The 15,440-nt window shown below is 43.7% G+C and overlaps 3 protein-coding genes across 3 annotated transcripts in view; all 3 read right to left on the bottom strand.

Moving 5' to 3' along the window:
* The window catches only part of gabbr1a (gamma-aminobutyric acid (GABA) B receptor, 1a), an 88,037-nt gene extending 86,246 nt beyond the window's left edge, over positions 1-1,791 (bottom strand). The window contains exon 1 of the mRNA XM_084356686.1: positions 1,402-1,791. The gene's annotated coding sequence lies outside the window, so the exon portion shown is untranslated. The remainder of the gene's footprint in view (positions 1-1,401) is intronic.
* Positions 1,792-2,441: 650 nt separating this feature from the next.
* sh3bp5la (SH3-binding domain protein 5-like, a) lies at positions 2,442-9,960 on the bottom strand. Its single transcript, XM_084357248.1, has 6 exons — positions 9,257-9,960; positions 8,836-8,898; positions 8,338-8,466; positions 6,316-6,480; positions 4,927-5,100; positions 2,442-4,648 (listed from the first exon to the last, which is right to left on the bottom strand). Exons 1-6 carry the CDS (start codon positions 9,488-9,490, stop codon positions 4,097-4,099), a joined length of 1,317 nt encoding a protein of 438 aa, XP_084213374.1. The 5' UTR covers positions 9,491-9,960; the 3' UTR covers positions 2,442-4,096.
* Positions 9,961-10,922: 962 nt separating this feature from the next.
* mgat1a (alpha-1,3-mannosyl-glycoprotein 2-beta-N-acetylglucosaminyltransferase a) lies at positions 10,923-14,018 on the bottom strand. The gene is made up of 3 exons (XM_084357103.1): positions 13,816-14,018; positions 12,486-13,422; positions 10,923-12,279 (listed from the first exon to the last, which is right to left on the bottom strand). The coding sequence occupies exons 2-3, from the start codon at positions 13,116-13,118 to the stop codon at positions 11,581-11,583; spliced, it is 1,332 nt and encodes a 443-aa protein (XP_084213229.1). The 5' UTR covers positions 13,119-13,422; positions 13,816-14,018; the 3' UTR covers positions 10,923-11,580.
* Between the last annotated feature and the right edge of the window lie 1,422 nt (positions 14,019-15,440).

Genomic DNA, 15,440 nt, shown 5'->3' on the forward strand with positions numbered 1-15,440 from the left:
GTTGTGTGTCTGTGTGTGTGTGTGTGTGTGGTAGGGGGCATAACAAAAGCAAAGCACCACAGTGAGGGAGACAGATGGCAGCGAGGCTTGCTCGCTGAAGACAGAGACAAACTCCACTGGATAGTTCATTAGCATTATCCAGTGTATTTTTAGAGTTCACTGACAAGAAGCATGCAGGAGGTAGACACCACTAGAGAGTGTGTGCATGTGTGTGTGTGTGTGCATGGGTGTGTGTGTTGGCAGCGTACAGTGTGTGCTTGTGTCCTGTGTGGGAAGGAGGGAGGAGGGGGGAGAAAACAGGGAGCAAGAAGGACAGCCCAGCAGGAGTCATTAATATCTGCGATCACACACTGAGCCGGATAAAAGCAAAGTATGCGAGTGAGTGTGGACACACATGAGGCAGACTGAAACCAGCACAGAGCCAGCTAACTCCATCAGCTGCTGTGGCTGCAGTAGCACGGAGCAGACATGGGGGGGAGAGAGAGGGGAGGAAGGGAAGGGAAGGGAAGGGAAGGGAAGGGAAGGGGGGGGGGCGCCAACCAGCCTCAAGCTTTAAATGCAATTAAGCTTCAGCAGCACGGACACGGGCAGCGCCTTCACACAGCTCCCGAAACGTTGCAGCCTACAGTCACTGCTTCCACCTCTAATGTCACTGATGCACACACTGCCTGCCTCCCTGCGCGCGCGTGCGTGCGTGTGTGAATAATGCCGGAAGCTGCAGTGGAAAGGGATGATCCGGTGCATTTCAGCACCAAAGACAGCGCACACACGCATGTAGTCGTGGCTATTCTCAAGACACCACCACCCCCCCACCACACACACACACACGCACGCTCAGATGCTGTTATTTTGTGCATGGCTGAGCATGAACTGTGGAGACGTGAGGGTCACAGTAAGGGTGCCACCAACCGTATGCTGCCGGTAGTTACTTGACGGCTGTTGACAAGGGAATCCGTGATGGCCTGTAGAGGAAGGCCGAGCGTATTAACGAGAGCCCCGTGTGGTCCTCGTGTGAGCGGATGTCTCTCCCAAAGTAGCGTCTAGAATAAAAACGTCACCTGCTCACACTGTCGTTTAAAAACCCCATAAAGGTGCCCTCCTGGTTTTAAAGAGCGCGTCTTTACAGGTAAATGCAGACAGGATGGTGGTGCCTTCCCTCTCTCTCTCTCTCTCTGCATGAAGGGAACTCAAAACAAATCTGGCCTGTGCACATCGAGAATGTACTGTATGGCCTTTGCATACAAAATGAGGAGGATATTTGAGCATCTGTCTAGATTATCTACACCGGGAATGGAGCATTTTTTCTGGATGAATGTATCCTGACATTGCGACCCACACTTATAGTAGCATCGAGCCCCCCTGAAGCAAAAGGAGAAAAAAAGCTGTAGCATGTGTACTTACTATTAGTTTCGATGCGCTCAGTCAAGATAACAGTGCGTCCTCCGGATGGGACCCGCCAGGGAGAGCCCGGCGTCGTATTATTTGGTAGAAATGTGCATCGTTCCGGCGCTGTTGTTTGTTTTCTTTATGGCTATAATAATAATATGGCTCTAAATGTGCAAGCTGCTCCGTTCGTAAACAGACTGTTAGAAAAGCGAGACGGATCTTAATCGGGGTTTCTTCTCCGCGTATTGCAGTTACGCATGGCAAAGGTAAGAAATGGCAAAAAACCCATACAAAAAATATACATGCACTATATACAAACGCATCCCCGTAAACGACGAAACACCGATTCACCACACTCCCCTCCTTTTTTTTCCTCTCCCCCTCTACGATCTTGAGCTAATACACGACGTCATGATGGAGACGCACCGTGCGTAACAGTCCCTCTCTCACGCATTTATCTGGGTTTTTTTCTCTCCTCCTCCCTCCCTCCCTCCCCTCCTTTCCAAGATGAAACACGCTAAGGTTTGGGCCCACAAAAGCAAAAAAATATCATGATGAATCTTACGAGGAGGATTTGGGTTTATGATAAGCTCGCGGATTTATCCCACCGTGTATAATTATATCACGGCAGGAGGACTAGACACGGATGGAGGTGCAGATATGGCGCTGTGGTATTAACAGTGACTACTTTGTTAAGCCTGTTCCTAAAGCCCTTTGGAGTTAAGTCAACGAAGCAGCAGTCAGTCATTTCTACAACACTGGTCATCTATTAAATCGAAGCCCGACGACTCCCTCAGATCCCCTTTTGTGTCTTTCCCACCATTCTCTGCTCCTCCTCTGCCATCTATTCTGAGATCAGCATCCTGCTTCATATTTATATATCTGCTGAATAATTGAAGGAAGGCTGGGGAAGACATAACCTTCTCCCTCTGCCTCTCACCATCCCTTTTTCCTATATCTGTAAAACAAGAGCCCACATCCTACCTCTGCCTCTTAACATCAAATCCTACAGGACAGCGAATGAAATATGAAAACATGGGAATCACACGAGCCCAAGAAGTATGATCTGGTTTATTGATTATACGTATGATGATGCATAATTTGGAAACAGTGACATTTTGACTAATTCACAAATGCCGGTAAAAGGTCAAAGACTAAATGTTAAGACACAAGTGAAGGTGAGGTGTTTCAGGCAACGATAATGATTTAAATACATACTGTACGACAACCTGCGGGTATCCGGAGCATCTGTACAACAAACCTGTCAAATATTCAAATCAGCAACACATGTTAACTGTACATGTCAGTATTTTCCAGCTTTGTAATAATTACATACATTTACAAGTCATTTCTCGACTTCGTTGTTTTGCATCTTTGACAATCAAAGTACAATATCGTAAAAGAAAAAAATACAAGAAATCAAAAACGAAAAATGAATCCGAACTCTTCAAGTCTCGTCGGGTGCGGTGCCTGCGTGAGTCAGATTGTTAAAAATGTTTCTGTAATCATAAAAAGGGCACACCTTTGTTCTTTAAACGGTTCTGAACAGAACTACGGATGAGTTTACAACAGAGTACTGCTCATGCTAAATGTGTTACTTGTTCTGTGTCAAGGCACACTTCAAATTACAACACGGGCAATCTCTTTTTGTTTTAAAAAGGCAAACAACAGAAGATTCGCTGCCAGAGAAATCCACTTACACAAATGTAAACGATATCCAAATAATACGATCTTGGGAAAGGCTTTTGCATCGTAAGACTACAGCGCAACGACATAAAAAAAGAAAACGTGGCCGAGCTTCATCCATCTTAGCTTTAAAGGTGTCAGTGTTTGTTTCAGCTTATAGCCCACAGTACATGTCATAAATGTCTGTTTAAATCAATAGCCAACCAGGAGTGCATGCTGTCGGAGCGGTACAACGGGAGTCTTTTATCGTCTCCAGACTCCATTCATTCTGCTCATCAATTCAGGAATTTTCAAAAAACGCATTCTCTCGTGCCAAAAATAACGAAGCGCTACTCGCAGCATGTTTCTGGAAATAAATATATGAAATGTGATTTCAAAACATGCTTTCGCTCTGCGCCGACGGAGAGACGTTTTTGTCATTCTTCCCTATACGTCAACTTGACGAGGGGGGGGATATGATTGTGGATCTCAGTGTGCAAGGAGAGACAGTGCCACCCCTCTACCTTGAAGCAATCGCTGATAAGAGTCGACATGACCGGAGGGGGAAAACGATGGAGGGATTTGTTTTTCACCAGTCTCACCAAATTAGATCAACGATTAGCCTGGGAAAGTAAGAAATGATGCCTTTCTAAATACGTCTGTTGGAACAGGGCTTTTGATCTGTCTTCGCTGTTCCTTCATGCTCAAGGAACAAATCCTACCCAGAATCCCTCACAGGGAGCGTATATACAGTTTACTTGTCCTGGAGGGATGAAAGCTCTTTAGATTTCAGTAGTGTTCTATCTAGGCTGCAATGTTAACTATTGATCAGTGTCAGCTTTAGAGTAATGTCAGTCAAAGTACGTGTGCTTATTTACACCGAGTATCATACACCTACAACTGCATCGCTGCAGTTTCACAGCTAATTTACTGTCTTATACTTTGGTTGGTACCTATGTGTTAGGGATGTTTACCCTAATATGTACTCTTTGATAACTCATGTTTTACTTTTGCAGTGTTGACAGCTGTTACATCTATGACAGCCTCACAAACTGAAGCTTCGGTGGTGCTGCTTATAGAATTGCTGCTGGCGCTCTTTGGCGGATGTTTCCGTCAGCTTGTCTCTTCTATCGATCACTCCGCCTCTCTCTTTCTCCCCCTCATCCCCCGTTACGCTCCCAACATCGCTGAGGTTCCCGAGGTGCTCGATGGAGTCATATTTCTCCAAGTCGGAAGCGATGGTCTGCAGGCTGAAGACTGAGAGGGAATCCGACCCCGCCCGCTCCCTCTCTCTCTCCTTTTCGTTCTCCTTGTCTTTGTACTTCTCCACCAGGTCGATGGCTGCATCTACTCGATCTGACCCCGCTGCACTGGCGCTGCAGGCTCCAACTTCTGTCTTCACTCTGATGTCGGACTCGGCTCCCACGGGGGGGCTCCGCCCGCCGCAGACGGTGGGGCATCCTCCCTCTGCCTGGTCCCGTCCTCTCTGAGCGTGGATTTGTTCGCTGATTTGTTCCAGGTTTCGTAGAGCGATGGAATAGCGGGTCTTCACTTTGGCTACCTGCTGTTCCAGCTGTAGCACTTTGGCCTTGTTTTCCTGGAGTCACACAGAGGGCACAGCAACTTCCATCATTAATTCCAACATTGATTTTATGTCATAACCTACCAGTGACCTCTAGTAAATCTATAACATACCGTATTCATTACAGCATTTTTTGCCAACTCAGCAGCATATTTACAACAACTACACACACAAAACAGATTTTTTTGTTTCTTGCGAGAATGAGAAACTGGGGCTGACCACACCTCACAGAACATGTTGTATACTGTGTGCTCCTGGTTTCAAAAACAGTGACTACCGTGTGTCTGCATTACCTCCAGTATGTGGTTGAACTGGGCCTTGAGCTCAAAATAAGGTTTGGATTTCACGATCACTCTTTTAAGGGACTTTTGCAGCATCTGAACTCGAGCCTCAGCCTCCTGACAGGCATGCGTGACTCGCATGTGCTCCCTCTCACTGCGGAGCCGCTCCTCCTCGGCCTCGTTCACCTGCGACAGACACGCAGGAGCGGGTAGTTAACACACACACACACACACACACACACACACACACACACACACACACACACACACACACACACACACACACACACACAGGCAGTGTATTAATGAGTACAATGCATGTAAATCTCTTCATTGACTTGTCGACTCCACTGGTTTGTAACAAACTAAACAGTACAGCACAGCACCATGTCACCTCTCACACAAACTGTTAATGTTTAAGGGAAGTTCATCTATCTGACACATGAAGTCTGTTTACAGGACTTGGGGTCCTGCATATGTGAAAAAGGCGAATGTAGCTCAATACTACATACGGTAGGCCACAACTAGGTCAACAGTCACGCTGCACTGTGGGTAACGTAGGCGTGCCAGGGCGTCGGTGCTCAGATACTAGAGATAGATATTATTGGCTTATCGCAGACATATCAGTATCAGCATATGTGTTGTTCAATATGCACTGATATGAAAACTGTGTATTTTATACATAACATAACGCAGAAAAGGATGCTTGTGGTCATTTATAATTATTAAATTCCCAGTGAAGTTTATAGTTACACTGAAAATTATGCCACCTCTATTGCCTATGTATCTTTGTCACAAGAACCACATTTTAGGGATAATTGCAAAAATAATTGCACATCTTCTGTAGAAAGCACCAGTGCATGTCGGTCAGCTCGGTGGTAACACTATCCAACATCACTGTACTAAAATGATAACACAGAAACGAGTGAGGGAAAAGCATTTACGTTTTAAAGATATTAAGTCGACCTTACCTTTGGATGTTACGTTAAACTGGCTTGTTGTGTCGATGATGCATACTTCTTTAACGTTACAGAAGCGGGGAGTTCACAAGAGTTCATGAGTCAACCCATCATGACTCATTTTTTTTAGCATACGGTTTAAATATGTGTACGTGAGAACATGAATTAAACTGGAGCAGGGATTTGGCAGCAGGATTTGACAAGCAAGAGTGTGTGGAATTTAAAAAAAGACCATTGCTTGTTTCCCTTCTACATGTAAAATTGCTCAAATGATAAACAAGATCATGGACTTACACGGATTAAGCGTCTTGTTTTATTCCTATGTTACTATGCACCACGTGTTTCATCCCATTTGAGACGCGAGAACCATCCTGCATCCATCCTGTCTGGTTTTATTTAACGCCATTGTTTCAGAGCGTGTGTCCATTCTCCTCTTTGTTACCTTGGAGGTAGCGTGGTTGAGCATCTCCTGCCAGGTGGGATCCAGGGTGTTCTTCCCATCAGCCATCAGGCCCTGCTCTGCCACATAGACCATCTCCCTGGCGGCTGTGTGCATAGAAACGGCTCTCTCGTAGCTCAAAGCTGCCTTCTGGGTCTCCTGCTGCGCCTACAGAGAGCAGACAAAACTGCCTACAGAAGTGGAATATGACAAGGACACGACCCCCTGTTCTGTTAAGCCCAACTCAATCAGACCTCAGTCAAAGTGTATTGGTAAATCAGAGTTTTTTTTATTTAACATGCTTGACTTTTAATGAAATTAAAACCCATCAGGCCAACAAATGTAGGAACAGGTACGGTGGCTAAAGGAAAACAACTTAAATGTCTTTCAAATACCTTTGTTTAAATTTGTATGTTTAACTCACACAGCTAGTGCTCCTGTAGCAACAAAACAGGCATCTCGTGTCCAGATTGTGTGTAGGGCTACATCTAGTTAAGATGGATCACACGTCATATTTGGCAGTAGAATGAAGCTCACATGCATATTAAATGATTTGAATGGCGAACGCACACTGACGACTAAGAACACTCCTTCAGTGCAGCCAGGAGAACACTTGCAGTAAAAAATATTACGTATGGGGACAAATGCCTTCCTGACCACCTGTCTGAACAATGAAATCTCATATTTCTAGTTCACGACTTCATAGTATCTTGTGAGCTACTTCTGTCTTTGAGTGTTCCACTTGTGATCAGCTCTTCCCAAGGTGCATTGTAGCGCTTTATGAGATGAAAGGCTGGGGTTTGGGTTTGCAGGTCCACACCAAAGCAACTAAATGAAATCCACTTTGATGTATTTTTGTATTTGGTTCATGCGGATTCACATTGGCCAATTACAACGAAACAGGTAAAAGAAAATGTCTCTTGCTCTCTGAAGGTCTACTTGAAAGACACTTCAGAAGACCTTGTTTACACTGAGGCTAAGACTTAGTTTCCAAGGTAAGCAACAGCCTGTCTAGCCACTAGAATCACTTATGTATTGTACACTCCTGCATCTCAATATAGTGAAATGTATTTAAAGTGTAACAACTAACTGGTTACATCACTTGTATGTATATATTTTTATCTGCACACCTCACAGTATACAGTATGTAAATGTAGTTATTTCATTAACGTTTACAAGTTATTAGACCAACACAGTATATACATTTATTAGGGATTATTAGAGCTAATATACAACAAGTTTCTTTCAGTATCCATGTTTTTTTGTGTCCGATCGCTGTTAGATAAATACATTTTAAAATGTGCTACTTCGGCTCCGATGCAGCAGTCTTTCTTTGCTTATAGTCACCACACTGATCTCACTCAATGTCCCGCCCATCACACTGTCTGATTGGTCATAAGTCACAGTGACTAGCCTATCAACACTGAATTAGTTACATATTACATTACAGTACTTGAGTATATTGTAGTTAGTAACATTCCATTATTGGTTAATTTAAAGTTAAACACCATAATTTTTCTTTTTACTGCAAATGTATGTTGGACCCAAATATCTGTTATCAGTCTCCTTGATCACTAATAATTGATACTTGACATGAAGAAAACATAGAGGGATACCTAATATTTATGTGCATCGCCCATTTACATCCTGTTCCTCATGTCCATAAACATTTCTCATGAAGCATATACATTAAACTACACTGCCCAACCTGTCTACCTTACATTATATTCATTATTTTATCACTACTGTACAACAGTCTACCACAATATTTAATTTAATGAATTCTACTTTACATTTTCACTTCTGCACTATTTTTAGGTCTTGTGTCTCAGATTGTCTTTTTCTTACTTACTTGCGTGATTTTCTTTTTATGCATACTGCATGAGCAATGTTGAGGCGTGCCTGAGAACAAGAATGTGATTGCTGTGCACATGACTGATAACGAACTTGATCCTGAGATACTGCGGCCTCTCTTCTAAACACGTGGGACACATGTTTTTAGACACACATGTTGTCTGAGTGTACCTCTTTCGCAAGGCGACGAGCTTCATAGTAGGGTCTTGCTTTCTCTATACAGCCACCAAGCTGAGAGCTCTGAGCATTCAGCTTCCTGGCGGACTCTGTGAGGATCTTCCGGTAGCCTGATCTGGCATCCTGGATCGTTAATGCATGAAAATGACAAGATCAGATTAGAGGGATGGCTGCGAGTGAGCAATCCATTCACTGAGTGTCAAGCTATCAGCACTCATACATTTTCCATTTGAAGAGCTGCAGACTTTATGCTTAGAGATATTGAAAACTAAATTATCATATTGATTAGCACATTCTGGGTAGACTACTAAAATATTTAACAACAGAGGCAGACTCTCAAGCAATTCCCAGGATGGTAGTAAAAGTTCTTTTCACATTTCTCATGAGTTTTGTTTTGTCAAAATCAAAGCGATTTTATTCAGTCTGTTTTGCATATTTTCCAGTTGTGCGTATGGAGACTGAACTAATGTTGTAAAGTGTGTGATTACTAACATCCAACTGCAGTTCTAGTCTGTTGATTTCAGCACTGGCTTCATTGAGATGCTCCAACTCTTCCTGTGGGGGGAAAGAAAAGTAATGCACTGCTTCAGGCCTTTATAAAGAAATGGGGAAAAAAATAAATTGTATATTCTTCTAACACAAACAGTCACAGACATGGTGAAATTAGCTCCAGTTTGTAGCTCAAGCGATATCAATGGGCTGGGATGAAATGTGCTTCAGAGGCACTGTATGTCCCCATGGTGAAATGGACATGTCAACTGACAAGATGATCACGTTTGATCTGACAAACGGATTTGCACAGATTACAGTATTGTGAAAATAACACAAAGCACACAGAAAAATCAAAGCATCAACATGTTTTTTCTTCCAACACACACCCAAAGGTTTGATGACCACCGACAGGCTCTCCTACCTGGATCCTGGGGTCCAGCTCCTCCTCGTAGGGGCTGTGTAATTGCTCTCCCACGCATTTCTGTTTGTCGCTTTCGCCCTCCTCGCAGGTGTCCCTGCGCGCCGGTTCTAGCGTGTTTCCATTAGTTTCAGCAGCTTTGACTTCCTCATCCCCACCGGGGATACCCTCCCTCCAATCCCCCCCATCTGACTCCCCAGACCCGGCGGGGCTCTCTCGCAAGTCGCCTGGCTCCATTCCAGGCCGGGCAGTTTCGCTAGCAGCAGCTCTAGCTAGCTAAGGTTGCTTCGAGAACAGACGTGATGACTAATTAAGCCAAAAGCCCGTTTCCCTTTTAACGACCGCTCAGTGTTATTCAGCAGGGGTTAATCACTCGGGTTGTTCAGTTTGCAATCCGCCATATCAAATCACACCGAGACACGAACCCACCGGAGCCAGCCTCGCCTGCAGCCTTAGCACGCTAACAGGCTAACTCCGTCAGTGAGAATTTAACGGCCGCTTTACAGCAAACAGGTGAGAACAAACAGCTGTTATAAGATGCAAAGTAAACGGACGTCCATCGCTATGTGCCCCCATCACATGGGTTTTCAGCTCCATCTCTTACCGGTTCCTCATTACTTTAGCTAGGCTAGCTAGCTAACGGTTTCGGTCTCACATCATCGTTACAAATGAAGTAAACAGACGAGACTTGGTTAGTAAACGGGCGCGCTGCGTTTGGGCCAGGGCGGCTTCCGTAGACACGGCCAACCATGTAACTGATTACTGTTGTCTGATGATAAAGGTCATCTTTATGGCTATGAAATCTCCCTTAAAGCCAAATTAATACCTGCACAATATAAGGAACCATTTCCTGTATAATATAAGGGCTAGCTGAGTTAATTAAAGTCACTTAGGATATCAAATTGTCAATGTTGAAGTCCCTTGTTTAAAAGTTTGTGGGATAAAATGAACAGACATAAAATGTGCAAACAAACATATAAGAGATCAACTTCAAGATTATAGCAGGATACTTCAAACTAGCGCAAAGCTTGGTTATGTCCCTTCTAAATTTAGAGAAATTCACATGCATTATATTTACCAATGTAACACATTAACTAACAAATGTAGGTGTTAAATGCACCTTTTGTGGTCCTGAGCCAGAGAGTTACACATTTATTTTTATCACTAGCACCCTTCAACTGTTTTGGAGAGATATAGAAAGGTGTTTATGCCCATAGACATCGTCACTAAATTTTAATCTAGTAATCTTAACATCTTATACATGAATCAAGATTCCCTAAAACCTTTTCACACTAATATTTTCTGGTTTAAGTTTGTATAAAGATACAGTACTTATGCCAAACAAAGTGAATGCAAAACGTAGTTAATTATAAAATGCAGTGTGTTATAACTAATTTTTCATTAGTATTATAACCCATATCCATATTTTGATGGATGCATTTTTCATCAAATATCTTCGCTGTCTTCTGCATCAAGTTTACACATCTCACCAAAATTTAGCCTCTCAGATTTGGCATCTTTGGAAACTGTGGGAGCACTTAATCAATTTAAACTAGACGACCAAAGTAGATAATTTCAACTGGTAATATTGTAACCTATTAGATAATATGAACTAAGAGTGTATCATTCTTTTCCAAAAAAACTAAATGAAACAAACAACTCATTAAAATGAAATTGTGTATTATTTTTTATTAAAAAAAAAAAAATACGAACACACAAATGTAGTCTGCGAGGTAACAAACCTGCAATGAGCACTACATTGACAAATCATTAAACAGAATTATTAGACATTAAAGTGTAAGCAGGAAGAACTGATTTTTTTATAGGCAACAAACACTGATAATCAAATGACAGATTATACTGCAGTTATGACCAGTCACCATCACCATGAGCAACCATACCACAGATTGTTTTAATATTTGTCTCGGACATAAACAGTACATATAAGCTACTGGAAATTGCAAATAATTTAAACAAAAGCGTCAAAAAACTAGGCAACTGCATTGAATGCATTAATGAATGTCATGTGCACAATTAGCATAATATAAAAATAGATCTCTGGTGAATAACAGCAGTCTAACAAACTGTTTAGGCCTTTTTTCCTACACTGTAAGAAATGTTTTGGAATAATGAAAAAGACCTGAGTGGTATTGGCAATAACCCCTACACCAGAAAGAAGAACAATCCATTCTGCATTATCAAGGACAACAATCTAGAGTACATATCATTCAATCAAAGAGAACTATTAGAGCATCACTCTTTGGTCTGGAACGCTTTCCCCATCTGACTTTCACGAAAAGGCTTCACATCGGCTTTCTTCTGGATTATCAGCTCCAGCTGGTATCATACTGGGTCCATCCTGGAGGAGGGGCTAAGTAGATCCTCTGTCCTCTTGAGATAAAACTGACGACCCCTCTGTACCCTGTTCTGGGTACTCCTGACTTCAAGTCATCCATGATGCCCAGGTTTTTGGCCATCACTTTGAAACTGTCCTTTCTTGAGTATTGAAGGCGGAAGGGCCCCGGTCCTTTTAGCTTCCCCTGCTTAACATCTTCATATGTAACCACGGGAGCACTGTAAACTTCTTCCTCAAAAGCTTTTCTGTACGTCTCCTCGTTCAAGTAACTCAGGTCTAACTTGCTGAAAGGCACAAATTCGGTATTCAGTTTGATGTAACGCAGGTACTTGTCATAAAACTGACCCAGACTCACGCCTTGCCGGCCAAAGGTCAAAGTTCTTGAGATCTCGGGGCGTATACAGGCACGGTTGCGGCGCTGCTCTGGCTGACGCATCCAGTCGTCCCAGAATGAAGCGGGCCACTTTGGCTCCAGCTCCTCCCACACCTCCTTAAGGAGCATCCAACCCAGACCGGGAAAGAAGTCTGTCCGGTAGAGCAGGTTAGCTTTTCCCGGATCCACATAGCCGTCCCTGCCATTGTCGTTCCAAGCTGACACACACCACAGACTGGGGTCGGATTTCAAGAGTGGCAGCAAGGCTCGGAAGTACTCAAAGAAGTCTGGCGCCACCTAGAGTAGGAGATAAATAATTAAAATTCAGTTTAAATGCCCCCCTGTCAACAAGTGATATCTGCTGTTTTAAAGATGAGTTAACAGCTGTGAAGTATGGTGCCTATACATTGTTTATTTAATGATAAAATAAAGAACATTTAAATGTATTTATGGGCTTTATGTAATTTATGTGATCACTAATCACAAATTAATGATGTGATTACCTCCAGATCATCCTCCACAATCACAACAGAGGAATGAGAAAGGGTCTTGAACACTTGGTTGAGAGCCCAGCGGTAATGCCTGGAGATTTTGTAGTAACCCTGAAACTTCTTGTGCTGCGGTTGCACAGGAATATCGGACAGGTCCGGCTGTTTCAGATGAGTAACTTTGTCTCCGTAAGAGCGAATAACCTCGGCGGTGTCTGCGTGCCCACAGTCCTGACTCACTATGATTGGGTAAAGCTCTGCTGAAGGTCGCAACTGCAGGAGTTTGTCCAAGCAGCGCCTCACCGTGACCCTGTTACAGGCGATAACCAGGATAGGAATGACAGGCTGACGGGGGACGACAACCTTTGACCCATCTCTGTTTGGTGACTCCCACTGTGAATGATGTTTCTGGATCTGCAGCAGGATCTTTCTCTGCCTTTCAAGCTCCGCTTCGAACTTGTCTGCGATTTGAAGCACATCTCCCAGCACGTCCTTGGTGGGCCTTTCAGCCACTCCTCTCTGCTCTCGGCCAGGTTCACTCGACTGGCTGGGCAGGGGTCTGCCTCGCAGCAGAAGAACCAGTATGGCGTTCCAGGTGATAAACAGGAACGCGCCACAGAGAATGAGAGAGCCTCTCTTGCGGAGCATGGCACAGAAACTCGGAGAAAGGGAGGTGGGATCAAGAGGACAGGGTCTGAATAGAAAGACGTGTCCTTGTTACAGACAATAGGAATGGGATATGGGAAGGGCTGGCTGTGGATCATCACAAGCGCATGATCAGAGGTCTGGAGCTGCACCTAGATGCTTGCTTCCTGTGCAGTAGCTAAAGTCAAAAAGACACAATGCAGTGTCAGTGAAGGCAAAGACAGAGGAAATGTGGCGAGGGGCAGGAAACATCTTGCGGCGAAGTTGTGATTCTGACCGGTCCTCAACTTTGAATATCCTCTGCCATCTGAAACGAGAGAACATAATGTACTTTAGAAAAAAACAATAAAGGATTGCAATCAAAGTGAAACTCAAAGAGGAAACGACAGTTGGGCGTCAAAACTATTTTTTTTTACAGAATGAAAGCAGCTGATCAGGCACATGCATGCAAATTTACATTTCAAAAAGGAAGTCCAACTGGAGTGATGATTCACCCAAACTGCCTCTGATCGATTATCTCTTATCACCTGTGGCTGCCCTCGACAAATAAGCCTTGCGGTGGGTTATTAAGCCTGAAAAACAGCCATAAATGCAGACTTCCGACCTCGCTCGTCCCCCCGAGCAGCTCGACAGACGGGTAACACGCGAATGACTGTAAATACTGTAGCTTAAGGAGGAGCGTGTTGAAATTAGCCCTTACCCTGACAGTGTGAGCACTTCTTCCTCTTGCGCCCATTTCTCCGCCGTTTCTTCGATGACAACCCGCAAAGTTGATCGACGGGAGCCGGGAGGCCTCGTGCAGCCGCTGTAAAACTGCTCTCTCGGTAGTTTCCCGGCTATAAACGCAACTTAACGCCCCTTAGTTTGTCTTCTTTCTCACGAGACTGGAAGAGGAGGAGGAGGTGGTGGTGGAGGAGGAGGAGGAGGAGGAGGAAAAAGTAACACGACGACTTCCTGGGTATCGGCCAGTCACGGGAAGTCCCGCCTCAACTGTCACCTCGAGAAATTACACAACGGTGTGACGTGTGAGCTGCTCTCAGCGGAGCCAATTAACAAACCTGTGAGGAAATGTGCGCGCTCACATGATATATGAGCATAATAATATCTTTTTTTTTTGCTTGTTTGTTTGTTTTTTGCCATAATAATTATCCAACCTTTCTTTTTTATTTTTTTATTTTTGTTTTTTTTTTCCTTGTAAGGGAAGAAACATCACCACTGTCGATGATGGTTCTCAGTCATCCAGGAGGTCATGGTTATTATTCAAAGTGCTGTATCGCAGGCAACCTTATGTGTTTCGGTTCCTTAAAGACGTTTCACATCTCACCAGAGAGGCTTCTTCAGTTCTCACTAACTGGAGAGGAGCTGCAGCCTTTTAAACTATATATTCCTGTATTTGACAGTTCTCAGTCCTTGAGATTCGTGTAAGCAACATCTCTGCAGAAGAAGCAGAAAAAGACATTTTTAGCCGTTAGCTGGGGATCTTTACAACATTCATGCCTCGTCGTTATTATATTTTGAGTTTATAAACGATTTAAAACTGTTTTTCTCCTCAATGAAAAAGGTAAAGTCGAGCAACATTGCAAGAAAGATGTAAAGCGATATATCTAGCCGTTTACATTTAGGGCATTTAGCAGACGCTTTTGTCCAAAGCAACTTAAAGTAATACAATCATACACCGATGGCGGTGGCTGCCATGCAAGGTGCCAACCAGCACATCAGGAGCAGCTTGGGGTTCAGTATCTGGCCCGAGGACACTTCGACATGCAGACCAGGGGAAGCAAACCAGCGACCTTCGGATAACAAGACGCTGGCTATTGTTGTTTTGACAAATGTCTCCTTGAATGCTGCTCCTAAATGTTGTTTCTTGTCTAACCTTTTTGCCTTAGCCTTGTCATTTTCATTTAATGCCCCTTTATTGTTCTTTTTGGAGTCTGTTTTGTTTATGTGAGCCCTTTCCTTTCATTTACACACATTGCAGTGAGTGATAAGTAATGTTTATGTCATCTAGACAAGTTATGTCAAACTGGAACGGCCGTCTTTGAACAGAGGAGGTGGCCAACGACATTAATACTCACCCACCGACAACGCAGTACTGAGTCTGTAAATACAATCACGACGAGACAGGGATGCTGACGCGGATTTGAATTGAGCAGAGATGTCTTTTTCTGCTTGAGCTGCAGAGATGTTACTTGCATCTATCTCAAGGGATGAGAATCGTCAAATGGAGGAACATGCCTTTGCTTCTGTCTACCCTTCCTGATGACAAACAAACAACCTCATAACGGTGACTCATGAGAGGAGAGCTCAGTGGTGCTGTTTGTGCAT

Source organism: Pagrus pagrus (genome assembly GCF_965226575.1).
Source record: "Pagrus pagrus genome assembly, chromosome: 7".
NCBI lineage: Eukaryota > Metazoa > Chordata > Actinopteri > Spariformes > Sparidae > Pagrus > Pagrus pagrus.

Coding starts and splice junctions, on each gene's coding strand:
- sh3bp5la (XM_084357248.1), bottom strand. CDS start 9,490: ATGGAGCCAGGCGACTTGCGAGAGAGCCCCGCCGGGTCTGGGGAGTCA. Junction 6,481..8,337: donor CTCGTCGCCTTGCGAAAGAG/GTACACTCAGAC, acceptor TGCTCTCTGTAG/GCGCAGCAGGAGACCCAGAA. Junction 5,101..6,315: donor TCAACCACGCTACCTCCAAG/GTAACAAAGAGG, acceptor TGTCTGTCGCAG/GTGAACGAGGCCGAGGAGGA.
- mgat1a (XM_084357103.1), bottom strand. CDS start 13,118: ATGCTCCGCAAGAGAGGCTCTCTCATTCTCTGTGGCGCGTTCCTGTTT. Junction 12,280..12,485: donor TTGTGGAGGATGATCTGGAG/GTAATCACATCA, acceptor CTCCTACTCTAG/GTGGCGCCAGACTTCTTTGA.